The sequence below is a fragment of the Alosa alosa genome, chromosome 12, assembly GCF_017589495.1.
Source record: "Alosa alosa isolate M-15738 ecotype Scorff River chromosome 12, AALO_Geno_1.1, whole genome shotgun sequence".
Classification (NCBI taxonomy): Eukaryota; Metazoa; Chordata; class Actinopteri; order Clupeiformes; family Clupeidae; genus Alosa; species Alosa alosa.
The window spans coordinates 5686879-5714455 of NC_063200.1; the positions used below are offsets into that span (position 1 = coordinate 5686879).

General features: G+C 46.8%; 1 protein-coding gene across 1 annotated transcript in view; it reads left to right on the forward strand.

Moving 5' to 3' along the window:
• Positions 1-27577, forward strand: part of nr6a1b (nuclear receptor subfamily 6, group A, member 1b) — a 102156-nt gene that overhangs the window by 12284 nt on the left and 62295 nt on the right. Inside the window, 1 exon segment of the mRNA XM_048258471.1 lies at positions 3786-3833. Coding sequence (XP_048114428.1) covers positions 3786-3833 — 48 coding nt within the window.

The window sequence follows — 27577 nt, forward strand, 5'->3', positions numbered from 1 at the left end:
CCCCCATGTTCATGCCCCCAGAGTTATATTGTCAGGGCCGGTTTTCCAGCTTCAGTCTTGTAAGATCACACACACACACAAGATCACACACACACACACTCATAAGGACTAGATAAGAAGTTGCCATACCTCTTCATCGCCCATGTGGAACCATGGCCATCTGGGCCAAGTTGGGATAGAAGTTTCTGTGTGTGTGTGTGTGTGTGTGTGTGTGTGTGTGTGGGGGGGTGTATTGGGATGACTCAAGGGATGATGAGACGCTCTAAGAAGGACTAAGTTTCACTCTGTGACTTGTGGGGTCTGTGTGTGTTGGCATACGACACCTCTCTCTATGGCAGATGTGGTGGGTCAGGTTGAGAGTGTAAATGGCTGTAGGTCATCGTGCTCTCTGATACTGAGTATAGGGATGACTGGACATTGCCCTGATGTATGGGATGCATTTAGGCCACCATGACAGACATTTGTTCTCCTTTTTAATCAGTTCCTTAAGGGAGAGGGAGAAAGAGAGAGAGAAAGAAAGAAAAAGAATGAGTCCAGTAAGTCTCGATTTTGTTCAAACTGACTAGAACTATGATGGTACCATGTCTATGCAGAATTGAAAAAAATATGTCCATTTGCCTGAAGAAGACCCAGCAGGGTCGAAACGTTGCATTAAATAATTGGGAGTCAAAAGCAGTGTTGCGGACATTACATTTTTTTCAATTGAGTATAGTTTTCTTTTGTGCTGCACCTGCCAGAAGGTGGGATGTGCACACTATAACTGTTTGCTGAACCATGTCTATGCAATCCTTTTATCTTTAGCAGAAGAGATGGCCTACTTTGTGTGTGTGTGTGTGTGTGTGTGTGCGCACATTTGTGTGTGTATGCGTGTGTGTTTCTGTGTGAGAGGGAGGAAAATTAGAAAGGGAAGGAGAAAGGGATGCCCTGTGTGCTGCTAACTGTGCTTGCTGGTAACATATGCTGCTGGCCAGTGGTGTGTGTGTGTGTGTGTGTGTGTGCGTGCATGTGTGCGTGCAGGGGGCAGGGGGGTTGATACTTGGCACGTGGTGGGTCAGAGTGCTGCAGCTGTCAGCAGCATGTGTGTGTGTGTGTGTGTGTGTCTGTCTGTAAGGGGTAGCGTGGGCCTGACTGATGAGCGTGCTCTCACTCTCACCCAGGTGGTGATTGATGAAGAGTGCGGTGCAGGCGCTGGCCTCCATGCTGGCAGTGGGGCTGCATGCTGGGCACCCCAGATGGTGCCTACAGATCGGCCCGTGTCCATTAACCACTCCGGCCGGCCGCCCACACCACAGTGGGCTGCAGGAAAACAAGTTTTTAATGTCAGGCCTTCAGGCTCAAGTCTTATGAGGGACCCTCTCTTCATGTCTCTTCCCCGAACACCAGATTTGTTTAGCGAGCTTTGGACCAATCACACTGGGCAAGAAAACCGAATCTGTGAAAAAGAGACTCTCTTGCCTTGAGTGAGGGGGGTTTTCATCCTGTGGATTCTCTCAAAATGTTCTGCATGTACTAATTGAAGAGGTCAGTCCTGTACTGCTGTAAGAAAACAGCATGTAGTAGTGTGGCTGGGCTATTCATACTGTTACTGTCAGGTCACTCAAATGGTTTTTAAAACTGTTTCAGCTAATTAATAGCTAAAAACATTTTATGTAAATTATAGGAAGGTTAATGAAAATGACAACCCCTCATGGATAGTTATGAACTGAGTAGGATAACAAATACTATAATATTATAGCAAAGCATAACATGCTGCAAATCTTTATATAGTTAATATTACACAATTACAATAAATGTATTTTATAATTATATTATATTATATCACTCGGAGAGAAGAAATACTCTTTTCTGATGGCTGGCGGGGTGAATAACAGGACACCTATGAAGTAGATCTGGTAAAAAAAGTTTAATCGCCGTTCCATATCAATGCTTATGAATGGTAACTATAACAACAATAGTAGGACGACGGTTGAGCCTGGAGGCAGGCTTCGCAACATTAATGGAATCAACTGTTAACAAGCTAACTGTCCATGTCATTCCGATTGAAAAATGTGTGCCATCTGTTTACACGGGTACGTTCTATTAAGATCTGGTGCTCCCAAGCGCTTTAGAATGTTTGATCGGAATTGCCATTGTTGCTTTACTTTGTCTTGGGAAAGATCCTGCGGGCAATCCGATTGACCATACATGGCTGTTTAGTCGCAACAGAGTACACAACCTCTAGCGGATCAGCAGTTTTATTCTGATCGAGGTGTTTATATGTGTCATTTTTATTCCGATTGAGCCATTTCTCCGAGTCTAATGGGAATAAAAGTGTCCATGTAAACCCCCCTAGTGTGGGTCTGCGTGTGCTGGCCGTGAGTACAGGAGCACTGTGGCTGACCCAGTGAGTGTACAGGAGGTGAACGTCTCCGTGGTCTCCAGGGAGCAGAGCCCAGGCTACTGGGCAGATGTCGGAGATTAGAGGGGAAGAGGGGAAGAAAAGTCTGCCAGAAAACTCAAAAAAAGAGTTTTGTTTGTTGTGGTTGCATGAAATTGTCAATGTGTCCTCCATCACACCTTCAGTATTTCTTTCAAGTCTTTTTATCCATTCCAGTTGTATTTTACTCTGTCGGCTGCATTTGTAGTACCACCAATAAAGGTTTAGCAAGTATGGTCGCCATATGTTGATAATGTCCGTCTCATTTTCTTTCATCACTCCAGCTTAGAGGCAGGGAGGCAAATACTGAGGCAGGGAACAGTTTTAGTGCATCTGGAAATTAAGCACATTTTAATTTAAAGTCCTGGGAGTGAGAAATGTGTTTTTTCTACACGCAACACTTCAACACACACACACACACACACACGCACACGTGCTGAGTCGAGTGGAGAGGGGACAAAGGGCATGGCTCTGTCCCCAGGGTGGGGAAGAAGAGGATCAGGCAGATGGGTTTGTCTGGGGGAGGGTGTGTGTGCTGGGGGGGTCAGAGCTATTCTGATGCGCACCGGTCCAGTTCCCTTGTCTGTCCCTTTACCCAGCAGGAGCTGATCTGAACCGCAAACACACCCAGAGAAAGCTAAATAATAGCGTAAGGCCTCCATGAGGGGCTGCTTTTGTTCACTGATCCCCAAGAGTACGCCGCCCACCCCAAGATGGCTCGTGCCAGACCAGGGGCACGTGTGTGAGTGATGAGGCATATGATTGACACATCATGGGGTGCTCAATCTTGTAGTCGGTGAAGTGTGCTTCCTGAGTGCACACTTCTGAAAAAGGAAAAGGGGAACTCCTCCAGTTCCGCCCGCCATGTCACTGCGGGGCTTCCTCTGTCCTGCTGGACTGAAAACAGTATTACTACTTTTTTATTATGTTTTTATGAGGAGCTGAAGCAACATTAATGTGATAAAAATGAGTTTATCAGCAGTCATGTTACACTATTTAAACGAGAGTTGCAGTTGAGCTACTAATAATAATTTGGCAAAGGACATCAAAAAACATCATTACTCTTTCAGGAGACTAAGTCCAAATCCATTTAAATGAAAGATTACTTCAACATGCTTAGGATGCAATCAAAAAGAAAGCTGTCACTCAAAATAAAAAATAAAAAAAAGTACTAAAATGTACTAAATGACAAAATATGGCCAATATTTAAGATGCTTATCTCAAAGAACGCAAAAGTTACGAGGAAGAAGTTCATTTGATCTTTGGAATTACCCCAATATTCCTTACATTTCTATAAAACATAATTGCATCGCAAATCTCTTCACTGTTACATAATTAACCCTAAAATACTTTTTTCTTACCTCTGTAGGTTTCTACACAGATCACTCCCTCCACTCTGACCAGAATGATGGAATTGGTGAGTCTAATGCTTCTGTGTGTGCATGCGTCTGTGTGTGTGTGTGGGTGTGTGTGTTTCATTGGTCTTGTGTGTATGGATGCATGTTAATTGTTGACATGAAAGATTCTGCATGTACTGAGAACAATGTTAAAATGCTCATGTTACTGAAGTGGGCTCTTCAGTGACGATGCTGAAGTCCTGTCGCCCCCCACTGGTGAGTTTGTGTACAGCGGCTCTTCTCACAGCTGCTCCTGTGCTCTCACCGGTCACCCTTGATTTGAGAACACCATTTTATATCAAACAGATAACACTGTAACATATGAGGTAAGTAAAAGAAGCAGAGTAAGCAAACATCCTCTAACACTTGAGAACACGCCATCTCAAAAATCTGCTCCTTCAATCATCAAATTGTTGAAAATGTAAAAGTTAATGTAAGTTGCATCATACATGCCTGTTAAATGTATGGTGTAATGTAACGGTATTACTGTGAAGCCATATTCAGTGATGCTGCTCAATGGGAGCTGCTGTCAAAAGTGTTAAATCGTCGGATGAGAATGCACCGCATGTGGATCTACTTGACCCACCAGGGAGTCCGATGACACGTTTTTCTACAATGGGCTAATCAATTAAATTGAATTGATTGATCTGGCCATCAGCTCGCAGGAAAGAGATGGAAGAGTCGTTAGGTAGCAAGGCCGATTGATGTTTTGTTTGTGATCTTTTCAGCATCATTTTTTTTTTGGGCAGACTGCACTAAAAAAAAAAGGAACGGACTGTGTCATCATCACCCTGTAAACATTTTGCCGCTGGGGCTATAAGAGAGGATTTGTGTGTGCATTTAGTTTGTTTTCGGTGTAGGCATACATTTGATCATTTGGTTCTGGAGTCCATTTCAATCATTTTTGTACCTTAATATGTTACTGTAGTGTAAATGAACTTAACAAGGCCCCCCATTGCAAGTAAGGGTGTTTATGGTTACTCAGCCGATCCCCTACAGCCAGCCAGTCAGTGTTGAATGGTGTTTTAATTAGAGGACTTCTGCATTTTGAAGTAATTGCTTTGTTATGTTAGGAATGTGTGTGTCACGTGACTCTTGACATCTTCCTAATGAGAGTGGGGGTTGTTGTTTGCCTATCCCATTGATCCTCTCCTCTCTGTGTGTGTGTGTGGTGGTGGTCTATTGATGCTCCTGTGTAATAAGGGCCTGAAGTAGGAGTGTGTGTTCTGACTGAGGGATGTGTCTCTGAGGAAATGGAGGAGGAGGTGTGTGTGTGTGTGTGTGTACATCCAATCTTCACTGTGAGCAGTGACCGCACAAACCAGCTGCTCTCTCTCTCTCTCTCTCTCTCTCTCTCTCTCTCTCTCTCTCTCTCTCTCTCTCTCTCTCTCTCTCTCTCTCTCTCTGTAATGTCTTCAGCAGGGTCACTGATTACTGTTTGGGCCATTGTCTCAGTCCTCACCCTTCCTACACGAGTCCTGTGTCACTGGTGGATATGTAGTCATCCATCTTATGGACGTCTCCCTGTTGGGTTGCCAGCACTACCATGTCGCCCTGATACCTGTGGGTCAGAATATTGGTTCTAGCGGTAAAAAAAACGCTACTCTGTATCAAGGATTGGTCAATAATGTCCAAAGCAGCCTATGTGGTAACATTTACAGTTAAGATAAGAGTGGTCTCACAGTGTTGCAAATAATTTAATAGTCAACTTACCTCCGATGTCTAAGAATGTAACAGTTTGATCAGGTGTATTCACTGAAAACCTCTGCATTGATTGGCCAATTATACGTAGTTGATCCCTGTTCTATACAAACAAAATAAGGTCACATACTGATGAAGTTGTGTGCTGTGGCCAGCAGAGGGCAGCAGTAGCCACCAAATGTGTCCCTGCTCTCTGCATGGGAACAGGCATCAGACCCATGGGTGGACACCTGTGTGTCAGAGTTATTTATTCAGTTTAATATTAGCTGACTGAAATGGTTTTCCTGAATCTGGAAAAACATTCTTAGCAAAGGCTTCCAGTCATTCATACTGGACGTCATGGTTGAAATGTGCCATCACTCAGATCCTTCAGATCCTTGTTGTGTTTGGAGTGTGTAGCGAAGGTCAAAGCTGAGGTGTTTGTGTAAGAGTGTTTGTTTAAATGGCACATGGTTGACAGTAAATGGAGGTAGATGCTGGAAATGCTGTAATGAGGTGCCCGCATCGTGACCACCGGAGTGGTGTGGTGTGGTGTGGGGTTAGGATGAGCAGTACGTGCGTCAGGGACTGACCTCTTGCCCTGGGCGGGTGCAGTACTGCAAACGGCCTTTGAGGGGCACTCTGTCCTGGTTATAAGTAGTAGCAGCCCAGCGCCTTGGCAGAGGTTCTTTGGTGCGAAAGAGGTGAGAAACAAGAAACGGAAAAAGAGAAGGAGGAGGCATGAGAAGAGAAAGGTGGATCACAGGAAGTGATCGAGCAAGAGAAGGTCACAACCCAAGAGCCTGCAAGCAGTCTCCCACTGCTCAGTTTGGCCATTTCCTCCATCCCTGCCTCCTTTCTCTGTCCACTGTGAGAGAGAGCAAGAGACCAAGATGGAGGGGAATGATGAGGATGAAGAAAGGAAGAGAGAGATGAGAGAGAGGAATGCAGAGAGAGAGAGAGAGCGAGCGAGGTGGGAAGATACAGAAGGATGGTTAGAGAGGGAAGGGGGCAAGAGATATGAAGGGATGAGGGGAGAAGATTGAAAAGGGGCCGAGAGAGACGAGGAGAACGAGAGAACGAGGAGAAATTGCGGGATGTGGGAAGGAAAAGCTGGGGAAAGGGAGTGAGAGAGGGAGGGATAGAGGGATGGATGGAGGGATAGAGGGAGTGAATGAGGGAGGGATGGAGGGAGAGAGGGATGAGCGGGAGGGATAGAGGGATGGAGGGAGGGATAGAGGGATGGAGGGTTGGTGTGTGTGGCCTGAGAGGGTGTGAGGTGAGGGGCTCACAGGGCTTGTCAGGTGTCTGCACGCATGAGGGGCTGTTCTCTGTGTGCTGTCAGCCTGTCACTCTGAGTTAGGCGTCAGTCTGACACGGCCGCCAGCAGCCAGCGCCAAATATAAGGAACGGATGAGCTCGACGCAACCACGCACATACATACACACACACACACACACACTCTTTCTTTCTCTCTCTCTCTCTCTCTCTCTCTCTCTCTCTCTCTCTCTCTCTCTCTGTGTATCGATGTCTCTTCCATCCCCCCCTCACTATTTTCCCTCCCCTTAACTCTCTATGTATCTATCTTTTTCTCTTTCTCATACAGGTACACTACACACATACGCAATTCTCTACACTCCTTTATCACACTCACTCTCAATCCCTCTCTCATTCCCAGTCTCTTTTAGACACCAGTCTCTGTTCCCTCTTCTTTTGAAAAGTCTGTTTGTTTTAACAGTCAGATATTCACATTGACATTCTTCTCCCACACATGGACAGTTTGGACACCAATGTGGCACAAGAGGCAAAATCTCTGTGAGTGATGGAGAATAATGTGCAATTGTAAGCACAAGAGGCTGGAGTAAAATTGATTTTGACCTGCATGCTGACCACTTGAGTAGTTTGGGTCTTCCTTGTGGCAAGTGGTCAGATCAGACCTCTGAACTTTTGGCCTGACTTGGGCAGAGTCCTTAGTAGGCCGCCTCCGGGCAGCACTGCAGCTGCACTGAGGTTGGTCAGGAGTCCAATGTTAAGGTCCAGGTTCAGCTGAAGTTCATTTCTGCTCCCTGTCTTTTCTTTCTTTCTCTCTCTCTCTCTCTCTTCTCTCTCTGTCACTCGCTCTCCCTCCCTCCCTGCCTCTCTCTCTCTTCCTTTCATTCTTGTTCTTGTTCCCTCTCCCTCCCTGCTGCCTCTCTCTGGTAGGCCCTCGCTGCAGGTCACAGAAGAAAGGTCACAGTTCACTAGCAGTTTAGTGCCTTGTGATCTCTGCTCACCCCCTGACCCCACCGTGACTCCAGGATGACCGCATCTCCCTCTGTTGCGCTCTATCCCTCTGAGTCTATCTCTGCCATTCTCTCTCTCTCTCTCTCTCTCTCTCTCTCTCTCTCCCCTGATACAGTCTTTCTCATTCCATCAATCCATCTTCGTGCATTACATTTCTTTATCTTTCTTATTCTTTCAGTTTAAGTCATTCTTTCATTCTGTCTCTCTCTACCTCTATGCCCCCCCCACACACACACACACACACACACACACAGCTGTAAAGCCCTGGGTCCTCAGAGCGGCTGTAAAAGGTGCGGAGCCTTGTAAGAATGACCTGCATTGTTGGGCAGAGTGGGTGAAATAATTGATTTATGTGAGAGAGCCCCAATTAAGTTGTAAAGCCGCTCCAGAGCACACAAAGCTGTCCGCTCTCCCAACCTCTGTCACCCTGGGCCACTTACCCAGAATGCCACGGCCTTCAGGAAGTGGGCACCCCTTGGCAGGGGGGTGGTAGTTGAGGGTGGTTGTGGAAGAGGGGGTGTGTGGGTAGGGGGGTGAGGGTTGAAAGGGTGAGGGGCAGGTCGCAGGGTCGTGAGGTGAGAGCTGAGTCAGAAGCAGGAGCTGTGCTCTTGGAGGGCTGCAGTTTGTAAACAGCGCTGGGAAATTCCTGACCGTCACCGGCCCAAACCGTGAGAGAGCCAGCTGTTTCAAAGGGCAAAGCCCTGTCTCTCTTTCTTTCTTTGTCTCTTTTAAAGTGCTCTCTTTCTGTCTTTCTTTCTTTCTTTCTTTCTTTCTTTCTTTCTCTTTCTTTCTGTCTATTCTTTCTTTCTCTCTTTCTTTCTTTCTTTCTTTCTTTCTTTCTTTCTTTCTGTCTCTCTTTCTTTCTTTCTTTCTTTCTTTCTCTTCTTATGTCGTGTCGGTCTGTCTCATCTTCCTTTTCTCTTTCCTTATACATTTTTATTTTCTCTTGTGTGACATTCGTAGTCATTGTTATTTCTCATCTGTGTTGTATTTGAAACTCAGACAGCCCTTTCATATTCCTACTTCATCAGGAGATAACAGATGTAGCATTCTAATGAGGTTGGCATTTGGTTGCAGGACTTCATGTTGAGAAGGAAAAGATGCATCCGTGGAGATGGGTTGAGTCTCAAAGTTTGTCAGTAATCCTTTTGTGTGTGTATATTGTATGAGTGTATGTGTGAAAGTTTGGTGTGTGTGTGAGGGAGAAAGAGAGTATGGTGTGTGTGTGTGTGTGTGTGTGTGTGTGTGTGCATGCATGCCTATACCCTGTCTGAGCTTGCCAGCTCTAAAGCGGCTCAGCAGTATCCAGTAGTGACTTCTCTGATGGGATTTGCCACCCCAGATGAGTGGCTCTAGACTGACTCTCTCTCTCTCCCTTCCTCTCTTCATCCCTCTTTCTCTCCCCACTCCATCTCTCTCTCTCTCTCCATCCCTCCCTCCTTCCCTCCCTTCTCTGACCCCTCTCAGTCCTGATCTGATCCATTATCAGAGCTAAAGCCATGTGTGTCTTGCTGGCTCTGCTGGGCCTTTGAAATATTTGGCTGAGTTGGTCAGTGATTGCACCAGCAGTGACAATACGACCTGCATCAATGGCCACATGGCTCTGTGTACATAAGTGTATATAAGTGTGTGTATGTGTCAGTCAGTCGGAATGTCAATTTTTGAAGCACCTTTAGGCATTATAGGCCCCGTGTTTGTGTTAGGAGGGCAGAGAATGTGTGAAAGAAATGGTGTGTGCGTGGGCGAGTGGAAGGAGAGTGCGCAAAGAAGCCGTGTGCATAAATGAAGGCAGCGTGTGAATGAATGGACATGAGGAGCAGATAGCCAGAATGGACATGAGGAGCAGATAGCCAGCAGGGCTGAGCAGAGAGAGAGAGAAGGATGAGTCTGAAACCCAGCCAGCCAACCGGGGAGCACCTCCATCTGCTCTCTCCAGGTGAGAAACACACACACACGCGCACGCACGCATACACACGCACGCATACACACACACACACACACACACACACACACACACACACACACACACACATACGCTCACACACGCTAACACACACACACACATATACGCTCACACACACGCTAACACACACACACTCACACACATGCTAACACACACACAGACTCACAAACACATACTGTATACACTCACACACATACTGAATACGCTCACACACACGCTAACACACACACACACACACACACACACTAATATAGTTCATACCTTATAAACACTCCACAGTTTCACTTAAGAATCTCTGCCAATGTATTCATCTGAGATCTTCATTCTTGTGCGACCCAATTGGCGAGGATCCGTCCTCTCTCTCTCTCTCTCTCTCTCCTCTCTTCTAAAATCATTGGCTTAGCCGCATCCGAAATCATCTGAAATCGCGCCTCTAATCGGAGATGTTTCCTTCTTTTTCCCTCCATCTCCTCGCCTCAGTCAGCACAAAAAGGCATTAGCAACCGATCCGAGCTGTGCAGCCAATCGGGCCTAGCGTGGAGGACACCGTTGTTTGTCACTACAGATGAACCCCTGTCACCAGTGAAGATTTCAGCGCCGTGCTGCCAAAACGCGAGTGTTTAATCACATCTTTGGGGACAATGATGGAGGCTGATTTGGCAGCAGTGGTGAGAGAGGGAGTTGGGGGGGGATGAAGAGGAAAGTCGAGAGATGAAAAGAGGAGGAGGAGGAGAAGAAGTCTTGAGCAGAGCGATGCTGAGGATGTTTTTTTTTCCCCCTCAGTACTAGGCCACTCTCAACTCCGCTAACAGACAAAGGAAATGCTGCAGTCACTTGCAAAGGGTGGGAGATTATGGGCTGTAGGTTCAGCAAACCCCAGAACCCTCCTGCTCAGAGTAAGACTCTCTCTCACACACACAGACACTCACACGCGCACACACACACACATACACAGAAACATGCAAACAATGTCACACTTCGACGCATCATCATTTCTCCCCCACAATTCCAGCACTATAAGCACGCACACATAAAGTAAATCTACTTACAGACACCCAACCGCAACTACACTGGACACTCACACTCAATGGCACACTGGACACTCACACACAATGGCACACTTGCAAGCGTTAACCGTTTCTCTCATGCAATTCCACAACTGCAGCCACACATGCACGCATAAGTCTACTTACATACACACACACACACACACATGTGCACGGATGCAACACACTGGACACACACTCACGCTCACATACACTGATATAAGTACATAATTATTTATGGCCCCACTGATACAGTATGTTAGGCCTAAACCTCTCTCAGCTGGGAACAAAGCCTGCTAGCCCGCTCCTAATCTGAACAGGCTGTTGGCGGCCGGCTCCATCCCTCCAGTTTCCATGGAGACAGGCCTCTGCCAGCCAATCCCGGCCTCCGCATTGCCGGCGTGACCAATGGGATTATGGGCTGGAGAGGGGATGATGCGGTGGTAAAGCCGGGGGCGCTGGGCCTCTGCTAGCGCTTTGGGAGAAGTGTGGGCGTGTTTGTTGTCTGTTGGGGTGGTTGGGTGCTGGTCTCGGAGGGCAGAGGTGCGTGTCGGCCTTTGTGCGGGCGATGTTACGAATCCAAACCTTTTACACGTCGCAGACCCCCCTCGTCCTTGACCTGCATTACAAAAGTGACGGTGGCTACTCACGATGTCAGGCAAGCGCACATTCTGGCCCACACGCATACATATGCTCAATGCAGACTTGCAGAATGCGAAATTCATTTCAGATAAACGTGAGATTCATTCTATGCCACTCGTGCTTGCCAGTGTGCACAAAAGCAAAGTACAAATACAGTCAATGTGTTTCAGCAACTTTAATGTAGCTTAACATGAATGTAGCGTACAAGGAATCTCATTGATTTGATTTACATGAAGACTTGGCTTAAGAACTCAGCAAAAAATGTAAACAATTGGTTGTTAACTTTCAAGAGAAGACTGAAGCATTTCTAGTGTGGTTTACACTGTCACTTGAGTGGCAGTGTGAATGAAATCAAGTCAAAATTGTTTATACTGTATCAAGGAAATCCTGTTAGTCATAAGACAAGACTGTATATGCAACTGTAGAGGGTCACGGGGAGGGCTCCATCACACTGTGGTGATTTCATTTTATACATTACGTCATAGAGTAAAATTTGTGTCTTTGGTGCACGTTTTGTTCATGACCTGTATGACATGTATGGACCAAGTGCAAATTTGGCATGTAGTTAAGATGAAAGATGAAAAAAAAGAATGTCACACAGCCTCTCTTTAATCACTGGTCAGGGCTCCAGAGTGCGACCAATTTGGTCGCAAATGCGACCAACATTTTTAAGGGTGTGACTAAAATTATTCCTGGGTCGCACTGGTGCACCTAATGTCATAAGGTTCAGCGCCTAGACTTTCCTCACATCTGCTGTCTGTCCACGAACTAAGCGGTAGTTCTACTTTTGACTAGTGGTGCATGGTGTACCAATACTGCAAAGGTATCGCAATACCCTGAAATTAGAAACCTCACAATACCTAATTGTATTATATCGATTTTCTTTTAAAAATGACAGTCGTGCGCTTCCCGTAGCCTATGTGTCTTTTCTCCTCACACGCACGCAGCTATGCAGCTGTCGTGATCCGAGCGAGTAGCAATGTTGATTTGCTGACCTTGAACCTCTCACAAGTTTGTGTTGTTTACCTACCTAGGCTATGGAATTTAGTTCATTTAGGCCTACTGTCAGAGTTTTCCGAAATAAGCTACACAACCTATTGGCAAACTTTTACATCTTGAGAGAGTTCCTTCTAGGTAACTGTTAGCTCACACGTCATGTCTATCATTAATGTAGTGATGATTTCAACAAAATCATAGATATTAACATTGCAAGACACTTAACTCTTTCATGATCCCATAAATATTTTCTTTGACTTTTTTATTTTTTGAACATTTATTTTATCGAATGACATAGAAAACATAATGAATTGCATCCATATATCCTTGGACAATGTCCGACTATTTTCCTCTACCCTAAAACCATGAGAATGAAAGCTTTGACGCAATTACTTAGCAATTACTTTGACGTTCTTTTTAAAGTGACCGGCACTCAATTAGACCTACACACCACCACTATAATAACATTGAAGACAACTGTAATAGTTTAAAAAAATCAATATGAAGTATTCAAATGACTAAATATTTTTTAGCTTTTAGTAATTATGCAGATCATACAATACTATACATTATTTGTCTATCGTCAAAGTGGTGGAGGCTCCAAATCAAACCAATACTGTCATTCCTGGTCCATGGTCTGACAACAGCTCATGTATATGGAGAGCAATAAAAAGGGGACCTTGAAATTGTGACGTTAAAGGTGCCGCGATGAAAAATTTGGGTGCACCTAAATTTTGTGCTGGTGCACCTAAATAAAAAAGTTAGGCGCACCAGTGCAACCAATGCAAAATGTTAGTCTGGACCCCTGCTGGTATGAACAACTGTGTTCACTATTTGCAGGAGACAGGCAGTCTTACGGTGATATCAACACAGAACGCTACACAGTCTTACAAGCAGTGCTCGTTGCACGGACTTGAATGTTGATATTTTATTGTTTAAAGGTAAAATGTCTATCTCAGCCATTCTTAATTTGGGCAGTTTCAAAGGACATCATGCCAGCTTTGACTGTTGCCTAGTCACTAATGTTTCTCCTAGCTTCTCACTGGTTAAAGTCTGAGGCTTGCTGTGAAACTAAAGAGGAATTTCTTTGTATTTCTGCCCAGGTTTTTCAATGGGGTTGTGCCTGTGGGACCTTGTATCCACTTAGCATCTTTTTGGAATATAATTTTTTTTAAACAAAGATCATACATTCTGTTCCTTAGTTTAAACTAAAGGGACAAGTTCTAATTTTACTACATCAGTCTTATTCCCTGAGAAATCATTCAGTTGTAAAATGTTTTTTTCCTTGCTTTTTACAGAGTTCTGTAACCGCACCTCATTAAAAAAGCCAATTATGTTTCAACCGAATGAACCAGCGATGTTTATTTTTATACATCACTAGCGCAGGGCATCTCTGAGAGGGATTTTATAATTTGGCTTCACAGGATGAATTTACACTGGACTTCACACAGACACACACAGACACGCAAATAAAGATATACACACACACACACACACACAAATAAAGATATACACACACAAACACACACGCACCAAACACACACACACACACACACACATACACACACACACACACAAACACAAACGCATTGTGACACATGGTGACACATGGGCACACGGGGCGATGCCTGTGATGTAATGCGTTCGACTGGAGATGTATGACCTCACCACTGCTGTCCGACATGTTTTCTTCAATTAAATCTCTTTTATGTAAGGCCTGACTCACTTTCACTACCCTGCATGCTGCAGACACACACACGCACACACACACACACACACACACACAAATACATTCTCTCTGACATGTGATCTGTTTCCTCTCTCTTTTTCTCTCAGTCTCTCTCACACACACAAACTGCTCCCATATTGCACTGTATGGCTCATTAACATACAGTATGTAGGCACTGCATGATGCAAATTGAGGAAAATGTGTCACAGGAATAAATATTGCATAGAGTTTTTTTCCTCCAAAACACTGCGTTTCATTGTGTTGCGTCGGTGGAGCTTTCTATTTTTACAGCACACCCTCCTCATGATCGTTTTGGAGATAGCGAAAAATGAGAGGGTCATATTCAGTGGACTTGGAACGGATTATTTGAAATTCAAACTGAATTTAAGTGGCAGATAAGAGTCTTTTGGGAGCACTTGCTGTAGATGGATTTTTTTGATGTGATGCCGAGGTCTTTGTCAAGAAAGTTGCCTTTGTAGTCGGTGGTTGGAATGGGCGCAGTGCACAGTCTGTCCACATGGAGGCTAATACCTCAGACTTCATTCAACCTTTGACTAACTGGCACAGTCTCTCTCTCTCTCTCTCATTTTCTCTCTCTTTCTTCCTCTCTCTTTCTCCCCTTCTCTCTCCCTCCCCCCTTGCCTTGTTTTCTCCTGTGGGCCTGTCAGATCAGATGTGTGTCTCACTGTGGATCTGGCTTTTAGGGCTGCCCTCACTGAACACCACCACCACCACAGCCCCGGGAATTTCATTATATATTTAGCAGCACAGCATTGGTCTGCGTTCTCCTCCCTAACATCTCTTCTCTTTATCAGCTCTGAAGGGCGATCATGTTGGCCACCTGCCCTGGAGTGGTCAAGAGTTTGCCTTTAGCTCTTTAGTCTTACTGCATTCATCCTTATTGCAGTGGGGAACACCTGTTTCCAGTGCGTTGTGTCTTTGTGTTCAGGGTTTTAGGTGTGTACTGTATGTGAGGTTTATGGCAGTCACTCATGTAATATTTGAATGAAAATTGTAGGAACTTTTGTTTGCGTGTTTTTTTTTTTTTGGGTAAGTGCTCGAGCAGGTCTGCACAACTGCATGTAGGCCTCGCACAGAGAAATGTTAGAGTAGCAAAGCGTATCCACATAGAACATTCTGGAATACAATCATGATCAACTCTGTGCAGAGTGCCCTGCAGTCAGGCTGTCCGTCCCTCTTCTGCCCGGGACAGTGTGAGGACATCCGTGTCCTGCCCACTGACCTTTCTGCTCCTCTGTGCATAAACAAGACCGGATTTATCATCGGAGCGTCTTGATTTTAATTAGAAGTCATTTGCGCCAAGCTAGGCCTGTGCTCACATCCGCGGGAGCAGTGAGCGCAGGGAGAAGCTTATCTCGAATGACATCTCGCTTCTCATTAAAAACCACCACGGCCCGTCCGATTTCTTTTTTTTTTCTCTGTGCCCAAGCTGGCGGAACTGTAAGGTCACGTTTTTGAAGCTGCATCTTATCTCTGTTCTTTCCCCCCCCCCCCCTTTTTTGGGGCAATTTGCTGATTACATTTACGGCTAGACAGCTACTGATGGGCCTTGATGAGACTGAGAGGGAACCAAAATCAGCTCCCAGAATATTAATGTTGGTGTCATGTGTGGAAAGAAACAAAAGCCACTTTTTGCTACTGCTACTGCTAGTTGGAATGCAATATTTTTTTTTTTTACATGGCCGAGGGAATTTTGGACCTGCACCCTGATATTGTTGCTCTTGTGTCTGGTCCTGTTTGAATTCCGCTCGACCACCTGAGTTAGGTCCTGGCTCTGAAGACTGTGCAGTGATGTCAACTGGGCCAACAAGCCCTCCATTGTGTGTATGCGGTGTGCTGAGTAATTTATGTCAGACACACGTTAACAGGAGAGTAAGGCTCCCTGCCATTTCTTTCTTTTCTGCCCTGCCTTTCGAGATGACCTGAACTTTCCCATCCACAACCCAGACGAATCAAAAACATAAACCTTCCTTTTTCCCCTTAGTTAGACTTTCAATGCAGATCCCAATTTGGACAATTAAGCATGAGTGCTATCTTTAGTCGCTGTCCCGACGTGCCTTTCTGTGGAGGGACACAGTGGGCTCTGGTGAAGCCAGAAAGTCCTCAGATGTAATCTGTGGGAGGGTCCAGGCTGACTGACAGATTGACCAAGACAGAGGCAGCACTGTTGTTTTATCTGTCTCTCATCTCACTCCTCTGTTCCGTCCCTTAGAGACTGCCAGCCATAGGCTACATTAAAACGCATGCCCAAAAACTAGATCAGCCAACATACAGTATACTTCAAACAGGACTTTTTTTTTTTTTTTACTTTAATGCAAATCAGTGCAATTCTTCAGAGATAACAGACAGAATGGGAGGGCTATGGGGAAAGTTAGAATGGCTGCAAAAAAGATAAAGATAAGGATTTAACTCTTCTTAGCCATTTTTTAAGCACTTTTCAGGAGTTACTGCCTTTTACTCATTTACCTTATTATCCACATTCATCTCATGTGAAGAAATATATTATGACCTGAACTGCTAGGCTTGGTGTTGCTGTTGAACTTTTTAGGTTCAGACTCGCAGTGCATTCTGGCTGGTGATCTAGTTTGTTTACAGCTATGCACTAACACTTGATGAAATACAAATAAAAAAAAAACAGACCAAAACAGTCACAATTTTTTTTTTTCTGTTGATCTTTTGTTTAGAAATTTGGATATTTTAATGATCTAAGAAAAGTTATATCTTGCATGTGCAAGTTGTCGACATGTGAATGAAGAGTAGTCCGCTGTGAAGACCGTGCTCGGTGTGCCGCATGTCCCTGATTTGAACTGCTCAGTGAAAGAGACACAGATTGGGTCATTTGGAAAAGAATGACTGACTGTCAGAATGTACAGAAGAGACTATTGCATTAGAAGCTCCTTCCAGCAGGTTAAAATAGGGTCATTTTTATGGGCCAAATTAAACAAACATCGCTGACCTTTTCCGGTAAGTCACACAAAAGCCAGACATGAAACAAACTGTGTGTGTGTGTGTGTGTGCGTGTGTGTGAGTTTTCTGGTCAGAAAGAAAGAGCGTCCACCGCTTTCCATTTGGGGCGGGAAAGAAAAGGGGAAGAAGAAGGAGTCAGCGAGAGCTGGAGCAAATGTGCACGCATGCGGTCGGAGCTGACTGGAACATTTTGATGTGTTAAAATTCCCAGCGTGGTTGCAATTTAGAGGCAGCAATTACCCGCAGATTAGCTCCACATGGCCCCGTGCGTTTAACTCAATTTAAAAACACGGAAAACTAACTAGCACACAGATTTGTCCCATGGAGTGGAGCAGTCTGAATCTTTTCTAATCGTCGAACACTCAACTGAAAATGGTTAAATTCCACTTTATTTCTTGTCACAGACATTAATGGCATGTCAGCAAGTTTAACTTTCAGCTCCTTTTTTTTGTTTGTGTGAACAGAGCGAGAGAGAGGGAGGGAGGGAGGGACAGACAGACAGAGAGAGAGAAAGAAGGGATTGTGCTGAAATTCAAGTTGGTAGTAGTGTGTTGCCTAGACGATAGTCATATAGAGAGAGAGAAACAGGAAGTAAGTGAGAGAGAGAGAGACTATGTTGGGATTGGTGCAACAGTATGTCACCCAAACGGGATCCTCCGCTCTGCTCTCATGGACCACTCTGGGTCTGGGCTGCCATTTGCTGATATGGTTCCCCTCCGCTGCTCCTGCCCATGAGAACACTGTGTGCTCGGCTAGTCTGGGCGGCAGATGCCCGCCAACCATATCTCCCGTCTGTCTGCACCGTGCCCATCTGTCAGGGGTGGGTGGTGGAGAGGGAGGAGGTGAGGATTGGTCAGTCTGTCACCCATCCTGAGGTGGCCAATTAGCTCCTTGAGGTGTTTGTACCGCAGTTTGCATTCATTGATCAGTGAGTTATTCTCATGGCAAACCCACCGACAGCAATGAATGTTTATCGCAGCCATTACGATGTGAGGAGAGGGAGTCCAGGTTGGACGAGCGCTCCAGGGGCTGAGGAAAGAAATCTGTGTGTGTGTGTGTGTGTGTGTCACTGTGTGCCTTATCGGTGTGCCTCCATGGACTAGCCTGTGAATATATCACCTGCCCGTGTGGTCCGTGTTGGTCTCAGTTGGCGGTAAGAGCAGCCTGCGGGGTACAGTCAACGGTCGATGGTTTCTCTCAGAGCTCCAAACTCACCGACAGCGTTGAATGTTCCCCGGGGGCCCCAGAGGTGTGTGTGTGTGTGTGTGTTGCAGCCTTCCCTCTCTGTGAAACAGCAACCCATCCATCCATGCACAAGCATCTATACTCCAATACATACGAGGATCCTGGCAGTTAACTCACATGAGACACTCATAGCACCATAATAGTAAGCTATCAGCTGTAGGTTTGACATCAAAGACAGGTGTGTGTGTGTGTGTTTGTGTGTGTGGGGGGAGGTTGCATTCTTTGTGTAGTCCTTGTGTGTGTAGTGTGCAAAATTGTTGTGCTAAGGCACTATGGAGAATGCTGCATCCATGCTTGGATCAAAGCAACACAGGTGTGGTGTCTGAAGTTGCTCCCGTTGAAGGCAGCGCTGTTCCACCTGCCCTCCTCCTCGGCTCCACGTCTCCACCCGTCCTCTTAGAGAGAGAGAGAGAGAGAGAGAGGTGTTTTATAAAAGTCGTTGACATTCAGTAACCTTCCCCCTTCCACAGGCATCAACCCGTAGTTGGAGCAGAGTTTTGGTGTCGAATCACAAATGAGTAAGTGTGCGTAGAGGAGCAAAGTGTCTGAGTCTGAGCCCAGTAGTCAGATCAAGATTATGTGTGCGTCAGGGAGTGTGTGTGTTTGTGTGTGTGTTTGCGTGTGTGCGCGCGTGCACACGCCTGTAGTGTGTATGTGTACCATATGTGCGAGTGTGTGGGTGTGGTGTATATGTTGAAGTGTGTGTGTGTGTGTGTGTGTGTGTGTGTGTGTAAGCCTCATTCTGACTGAGCGCAGCCTTGAGAGACGTATACCACCCCCCCCCCCCTCTTGCTCGGATGAAAGGCTTGCTCTCCCCCTGCAGCTTCCAAGTTTACAGAATCGTGCCATCATGTATAATTAATGCACAACCTCTCTCTTCTGCCTCTCACCCTCCCTCCCTCTCCCTCTCTCCCTCCCTCTCTCTTTCTTCCTCTCTCTCTCTCTCTCTCTCTCTCTCTCTCGTTCCCGCTCTCATTCTCTCTCTCTCAGTGTGTCTGCATTTTTTCCTCCTGGTGCGATTTTCACTCATCTCCTCTTTTGTCTCTCCACTTCCTGCTTGCTAAAATCCTCCAGTCTGAAACGCTTGTGGGAGTGGGACGCCGCTGCCTGCCACATGCTCGTGTTAGCGCACTTCGCCTCGTCCCTTCAAGCTATAGACAGATTCAGTCTCTCCACGCCACTCTTTTCTGCGTTACACGATTCCATGTCAAGTACCTTCCTATAAAATATGTAAATGTTTGTTAAAAAGCACACTCTCTGTGTAGGGTATGGTAATGAGGAGTGTTCTGTGCATAGTGAAAAGCAGGCCTCAAAGGATGCGTTCTGGGTTCTCTCCTCTCTTTTCCTCCCCTCTCTCCTTCTTCTACCTCTCTCCTTCTCTCCTCTCTTCCTCCCCTCTCCTTCTTCTACCCCTCTCTCCTTCTCTCTCCTCTCTTCCTCCACTCTCTCTCTCCTTGTTCTAACCCTCTCTCCTTCTCTGCTCTTTGTCGCTAGACAGCTGCTCTGCAGCTTTGACTCATAAAAACAGCAACTTTTAGCCCACCACAGGAGGCCTACGCCACCTCAGGACTTTCTGTGTGTGTGTCTGTGTGTGTGTGTGTGTGTGTGTGTGTATGCACATATGTAGTTAACTCGTATGTTAATGCAACCATGGTTCTGGATGGGAATTTTGGAATATCATGTTTCTTGATGCTTGAACTGTTTTGGCACACAAATTAAATTAGTGATGTAATTCTTTGGTTTGATGTGTGCATGTTTTTGTGTGTGTGTGATGGAGAGTGTGTGGATGGGGGTGTGTGTGTGTGTGTGTGTGTGTGTGTTTGCTGGCAGAGCTGTGGGTCCTAAATTATTGACTGAAACTCTTGTCAGCAAGACCCACTGAAGTGAACACGCCACATTCAAGAGACTACGAGAGGCTAAATATAGAGGCGGCCTCGGCCCTGCCCAGCCCAACCCAACCCAAGGCAGCCTCGCAGTCCTACACACACACACACACACACACACACACACACACACACACACACACACACACACACACACACACACACACACACACACACACACCACAGCGCAGCTGCCTCTTAACGGAGCTGGCCAGGGATTAATCAGCTGCATCTCACACAAGTGCCTCATTACTGTAACATGTGTGCTCACACACACACACACACACACACACACAAATACACACACTCAAATACACACTCACAAAAATATACACACACACACACAAGCTGAGATAGACACACTTAAAAATATGCATACCCACTAAGAAACACAAACATGCACAGAAATACACTCGCTCATTCACTTATAAATATGCTTACTCGCTCAGTGCAAGATGGGGGAGAAGTAGATCAAGATGCAAAGGGCCAGTAAAGGGCTGATCTAATGCTTAGGAGTAAAAGTGAAAATGCATTCCACAGGTAATCAATGCCTCAGTGAAAGGTAGTGGCTGATTGTAGAGCCTCCGGCCATCGATCGAACCAGACCAGGTCAATAAACCCCAACCAGCTTCCCTTCATGTGCCTGGTGTGCACCCACACAGGCTGAACACACACACACACGCAAGACAAATACACTTACACACAAGCACACACGGAGGTGTAGTGTTTCCAGATAAAAATGGATTTCCATGCAGGAAATATCAGGCACCCTCTGATTTCTGCCTTGGTCATTTGTGGGCAGCTATTGGGTTACTGCGTGTTATTATGGTGTGGAACAGGATGATGGAGAAGGATGATGGGAGCATCTCCCAAGTGAAATATTCAGCACATCCCCATCAGTCTGTGGTCTGTCTCTTTCTGTCTGTAAACGTTTCCTCTCCTGCATCCCTGGCTGTCTCCTTTTCTCCTTTTGTCAATCTTCTCCGCTACCCCACCCCACCCCACCCCCACCACTCTGCCTCCCCCTGCGTCTCTGTTTCTATTCCAAGGCAGGCACTACCACAACTTTGGCACCTTGCCGTACACTAACGAGATTTTCATTCTTGGATCACCCCCCTCCCCCTTACCCAGCACCCCCTCTTCTCCTCTGCTTCTCATCTGCTCGTCTTCCAGCTCGCTCTCTCTCTCTCTCTCTCTCTCTCTCTCTCTTCTCTTTTTCCTTCTGTCACTCTTGCTCTCTTATTTTTGCTGCTCCTTTACTGTCTCCTGTTCCCTCTCTGCATATGAAAGATCCTGCATCCCAGAGGTTCTTTTTGTATCCGTATGGAGAGCAGAAGCTCAGGGTGGTGACAGCTAACTGGCTAGCGACTAGCTACCATCATCGCCGTGGCAGATAGGCCCCATCGGAATAACAAACGGCGGATGGGGACGCCAAGCAGGAAGCTTTGAGAGCGAGTGGCACCGTTATCATGCGTTAGATTACATCCCCATAGTATTCCCTCTCTCCCTCCCTCTCTCATACACTCTCGCTCCCACTCAATCTCACCATCTCTCACTAGCTCACACATTTCACTGGCTTTCTTTCTAGCTATCTCTATCTATCTCTCTCTCTGCACAAAGCCCATAGGGGTCAGAGAGCGCCAGGACCGCCCCGTAAGCAGATTCCAGCAGGCGAACACCAGGGGAGTAGTCTAGCGAGTGGCTCAGCATACTGAAACCCACTGTTTTTTTTTCCAACCACATGAAGGCTTTCTGACTTTTATGACAACTCTGTCTTTGAAAAAAAAAAATATCTACAATAAATTTGATTTCTAACCAGATCTTAAAAGCTGTCATGCATGAATGGGTGCATTTAAGTACATTGTGTACATTTCCAGTCACACATACATTGTATTTTTCAGTGGGAACTGTATAGGCAGTTTGGCCTTTCTCCTCTGAAGCTGGTTTCAGTCTCACTGACAGAACAGCTGGAGGGTTGCAACTGCAGCACTGTTGTGGCGGTCAGATGGTGATTTGTGGAAGTGAGTGGAGATGGGTTTCGGGAGGGGTTGGGGGTTCAGAAACCCCTGAGGGAGACGGAGAGGAAGAGTAACCTGACACTGACTCTCCACATACCTGAGATGCCAGCGTGTTTAAAAATACACCCATAGAGACTCTCAGGACCAAAGATGTGTCCTCCTCCATCAGCCCAGAAACACAGTCCCAGGTGAGATTTGATGAGTTATGGGCCTAACACACAGGAAGCGCTGTGTCAAACTTCTCCCCAGATTCTTCTCACATTGCCCCTCCCCTTCTCTCAGAATACACTGGACCTTTAGCCCTTGACATTTCATCTCATCCATCAGAAATTGATTTGCTGTATGTGCATATCTGCTGTACTCTCTAGCCCGTACAAGTGAATTGACTTCATGCTGCAGTTGACCACACACACACACACACACACTACATTCTCCACTTCTCCACAGACATAGCTGTAGTTCATAAAGCACGTTCACAGTTGGACTAGCATGTGTCTCAAGTCCACGTCCAATCCTGACAGACATGCAATCATGGTCGTCGTGACCAATGGTCTATATTTGGATGGCAGGCAAGGTCCCTCAGAAATCCGATAGCCTGTACTCTTTGGCTCTACTGTACGTAAAGTACACTCCATTTTAAATCTGTGTTCGCAGGAGGGCCACAGGCCTTCGCCATCTCGAAGTTTCCCCCCAGTGTGAACCAAACTCTGCAGCGGTTGCCGAGGAGGAGGCGGCAGTGTTTAATCAGCTTAACGTTTTCAATGGGTGTCATCGCAGCGCCTCTACCTGGCATTTCAATACCGCCGGCGCTAAGCTGGCAGATCTATCTGGCGAAGGTCTTAAACACTCAGGGTTAAGCTTTGCACCGCGCGTTTGAAGGCCGACACAAAAGAGGCGCGCTGGAGAAAACGGCCGCGCTCAGTGCGATGGCATCTCAAACGAGTCACGTTGCATCACTCGTTTGTGTCTTTCTTTCTCTTTCATTCACCTCCTCCCAACACCCCATCCCTCGCTCTCTCTCTCTCTCTCTCTCCAACCCCCCTTCTTATTCCTCAATACTTTTTTGCCCCCAAAAGAGGTCAGGTTTATCATTTGCCCTCAATTTTCTTCAAAGCCTTGGCATTGTGGCGGCTTCAGAGGCTAAATCCTTGCGGATGGTTTAATTCACTGACTCATGTGGCGTGACCCTCCACTCTGCCGCCTTATCAAAGCCTTGGGAAGAGCAGCAACAGCCATCCCCATTTGAATAATGCAAGCAGACTCAATGGCTTCGCTGCACATCTCACTTTGAAGTGGAGGAGCACATCCAACCCACGCATCCCCCTTCTCCACACATTACACACACACACACACGCACACACACACACACGCAGACAGAGATAGATCTCGAGATGTGAGTGTCCTTTGGTCTTTGCGACCATAGACAGTTAGCCGGGGCATTGCACCAGTGATAGCGATGCCGCTACTACAAAACACAGTGTGTGTCAGTAGCTGTCTGTCGTGTTTAGCGCTCACCCTAGCACGATCTGACGTTAATGAACTGTAATGACTAATTTAATGAAGCAGGTGAATTGTAGGATGAAAGCAAAATTAAAGCGCCCCCCCTCTCCTCCCCTGCAGCCTCCCCCCCATGCTTCCGTGGTCAGCATCTGAATCATTAATGAATCGCATGATGCAAGAGCAGAAGTGAGTCTTGCTGAAACTCGATGACAGGCTGTGATAAGCGTGTATGTGTGTGTGTGTGCCCGTGCCCGCAGAGCTGTATCTGTATCTATATGGGGCTGGTGAGATCATCCCATCCCTAGTCAACTCATCCCAACTCCAACCCAAGCCCCCAGCCCTGGCAGTTTTTTATTTTTTTTTCATGGGCCCGCCGGCGGATAAAGAGGCATGAATAGCCCCCGCCACAGCAGCGCAAAGCAAACAAAAGGTTTGCCCCGCGCTTGTTTTCGCGATTTGCCTAATCCGCGTGGTTTTAATCTGGCGGGCAGACGCTACGTGGCCGTGGAGCTACTGTCCAGCTGATGGATTAGCATCTCTCTCTGCATCTCTCTCTGTGTCTCTCTCCCTCTGTCTCGCCCTCTCTCTCTCTCTCTCTCTCTCTCTCTCCCTCTCTCTCTCCACAGGCTCCAACTGTTATAATCATAATCATCGCAGGCGCTCTTGATAATAACGGTAATGTGGCGGTGCCCGGTCCCCTGCAGCCCTTGGCCGGGCTGACCCTGCCCCAGCTGGGAGCTCTCAGGCGGGAATCTCTGAGGTGGTGGGGGCCCTGGAGCTCCCACAACAGAATAGAGCTCTCGGGCTGCTGTTGCTCGCGCAGCTTGCCATGGCGCAGAAGGAAAGAAGAGAGAACAACAGAAAGGATGGAGGGAGGATAAAAACATGCCAAAAAACAACAGCAATATTGTTGCCACACGCCTCTCACTCCAGAGCTCAAATGATACTACTCGTAGCAATATATACTTACACAAACTCATACAAACACACACACACACACTGTATGCATTAGAAAGAGGTGATATGTGTGTCAGAGAAGGGGGGGGTAGCAGGCTGATGACATCATCAGTCCTGGCCCCCATGCTCTCTGGCTCTGCTGAGATGTTGGGTGAAGCTGCCATGGCTGCTGACCCAGAAGTGCTTTAGCTTCAGTGAGTGCCTGGCCCTGTGTTCGGTTGTTTGCCCTCCGCTGTGAAGGGGGTGGCGAGGTGGGCTTTGGGTCCTCACGTCACACTGCATCAAAGTCATAAAAGCAAGTGGCCGTGTTCTGTGTGGACGCAGGCCTTTCACACACCCTGCTAGCTACGTGTGTGTGTGTGTGTGTGTGTGTGTGTGTGTGTGATGAATGATGATGAACATCAAGGACTCGTCCCCCCACCCGTCTAATCCCGTTGGCTCTTTCGGGAGCAGGGAACAAAACAATCTGACAGGCCCCCCTAGCCGTCGGAGAGGCTGGCCTGTCACCTCGATGTGTCCTCTGTCCCATGCAGCTCAAGGGGGGCCACCAGCCCTGCCACTTTGGTCCAACACTCTGAGGTCATTGCTGGGGATGCATTTTGGGGGTTAGCCTAGAGGCGATTCAAGCTGTCGTCCCCGTTATCACAGGGGAAGCCGAAGTGGTCACTAAAGTCGACTTCTCAGCACTTTTTCCATCTTCAGTCCACCTACTGTCTTCCATCCTCAGTCCACCTACTTCGAAATTCGGAGGAATTTTCTTGCTATCAAAAGGTGATTTTGTACCTTGGTAATTCTTTTTAGTGGAAGATGAGGAATTAGATTTTTTTTGGGGGGGGGGGCTGCTCTTTAAGTAGTTTAAAGTATCCCCATAAGAGCAGAGACAAGCCTCAGCTTAAACAGCCTGATAAGGGAAAGCACTTGAGAGATGTACGGTGCTTAACCCCGTCATGCCCTCTGCTTGCTAATGCACATCAGCCCAAAGCTGCATGCCGAAGCAGTAGCGCTGGTAGTGGTCCTCATAGACTCATCCATCAGCGGTGTGTTTTAAACAGGAGACTCTTGTCTCTTCAGTTCTTTTTTCTTTTTTTTCTCCTGCTTCTCCATCCCCCATCCCTCTTCTGTCTGTCAGTCAGTCTTTCAAAATGTCTGTCTCACTCACTTGTCTCATTTGCGATCACTACATCCTTCGCTCTGTGCCCTCTCTGATGTACTGAGATCTATGTTCTACTTTCTTGCTGTTAAGATCTCTGTTTTATGCTCTCACTCTCTCTCTCCCTCTCCCCCCCCTCTCTCTCTCTCTCTCTTTCTCTGCCCATATATCTCTCTCTCCATCTCCTCTCCTCCTTCCCCTCACTTGTTCTGTCAGCGAGGAGCATCCCCGGTTAGCCCGCAGTGATATATTGTGTGTTAATCTGCAGCGGTTACCACACTCTCCCCCCTCTGCGCTCCTTATCTGTCCAGCAGATGGCTGCTGCCAATTAACAGCAGCCCGGTCCTCCGCTAGGCAGAGTTCTGCCTGAAATTCCCGAGGCTGGCTAAAGTGCTCGAGCGCGGACACCCGACATGCACCACACGGGCACCTTGTCGGCTGCCATCCTCTGGCAACTGACCTGTGTGTGTGTGTGTGTGTGTGTGTGTGTTAACAGAGCCGGAAGCCGTCCTGCTGCAGGCGCTGTGGGAAGTGTTAGGGCCCGAGGTTTTCCCCTTGTCCCCTGTAGGCAGCCTGTCAGTCAGCAGCTCATCTGGTTTGATGGCCAGTGAGTCACCTTTCACAGCTGCCACGGGCTCTATCAAGCTATGCTGATTATATGAGTGGACAGCTGCACACACACAGACACACACACACACACCCCACACACCCACAAACACACACACAGTCCCAGAATTTCTGACTTGATGAAACATTTAAGATGCATGTACATAGTGGAATAATGAATATGTAGGGCATGGATGCCTAAGTAGTGCTGTGGGTGTGCAAGAGTAAACTTGTCTTTGTTCCGGCTCCATGTCTAGCGCAAACAGACAAAAGGGAGATGGGCCAGATCGCTATGCTCCACGTTGCCGCTTTAAAGATCAGACACGTACACTCCTCTCCTCCTCCTCCTCCTCCTCCTCCTCTCCTCGTTCTCCTCCTCCCCCACCTCTCTCACTCTTTCTTTCACTCTTTTTTGCCTCTTCTGTGTCTCTCCATTGCTCTGTAACTCTGTCTCTCTCTCTCTCTCTCCTCCTGTTCTCTTCCCCTCTCTATGCTTCATATTCCCTCTGTGTCTCTCTCTTCTCTGCTCCTTATTCCCCCTGTCTTTCTCTTATCTTTAGCGCAGTGTTCTGTCTGCAGGAAGGCTTTGATCTTTTGCAGAGCCAAAGGTGCATTAGAAATGAGCTCTGCCTTTGGTTGAGGAATAAAAGGCCGAGACCCAACCTCGAACTGCAAAACACAGCACGTGCCGCAAACACACAATCACACACACACACACACACACACACACACACACACACACTCACTCACTCACTCAGACATCAGGCTTGTGCCACAGAGAATATCAGAAGTCCTACATACCCCAGTTTTTCACTATGTAATAATTTTGTTACAAAATCAATGAAAACCTAACCCTCTCTTACACTCCAAAAATAATCAGCGAACTCACACACATCCACATCTCACATGCAGTGCAATACACACACAGTACCGTCACTCAGTGCACACTTCAACCCAGTTTCGCACCATAAAGCACACCATCACACTCGTGATGGTGTACTACACCCCTCCACACACCCGGTCATGCTGTCAAGCTCATCATACCCAAAACCGGCAGATGTGTACAATACTGTTCCCA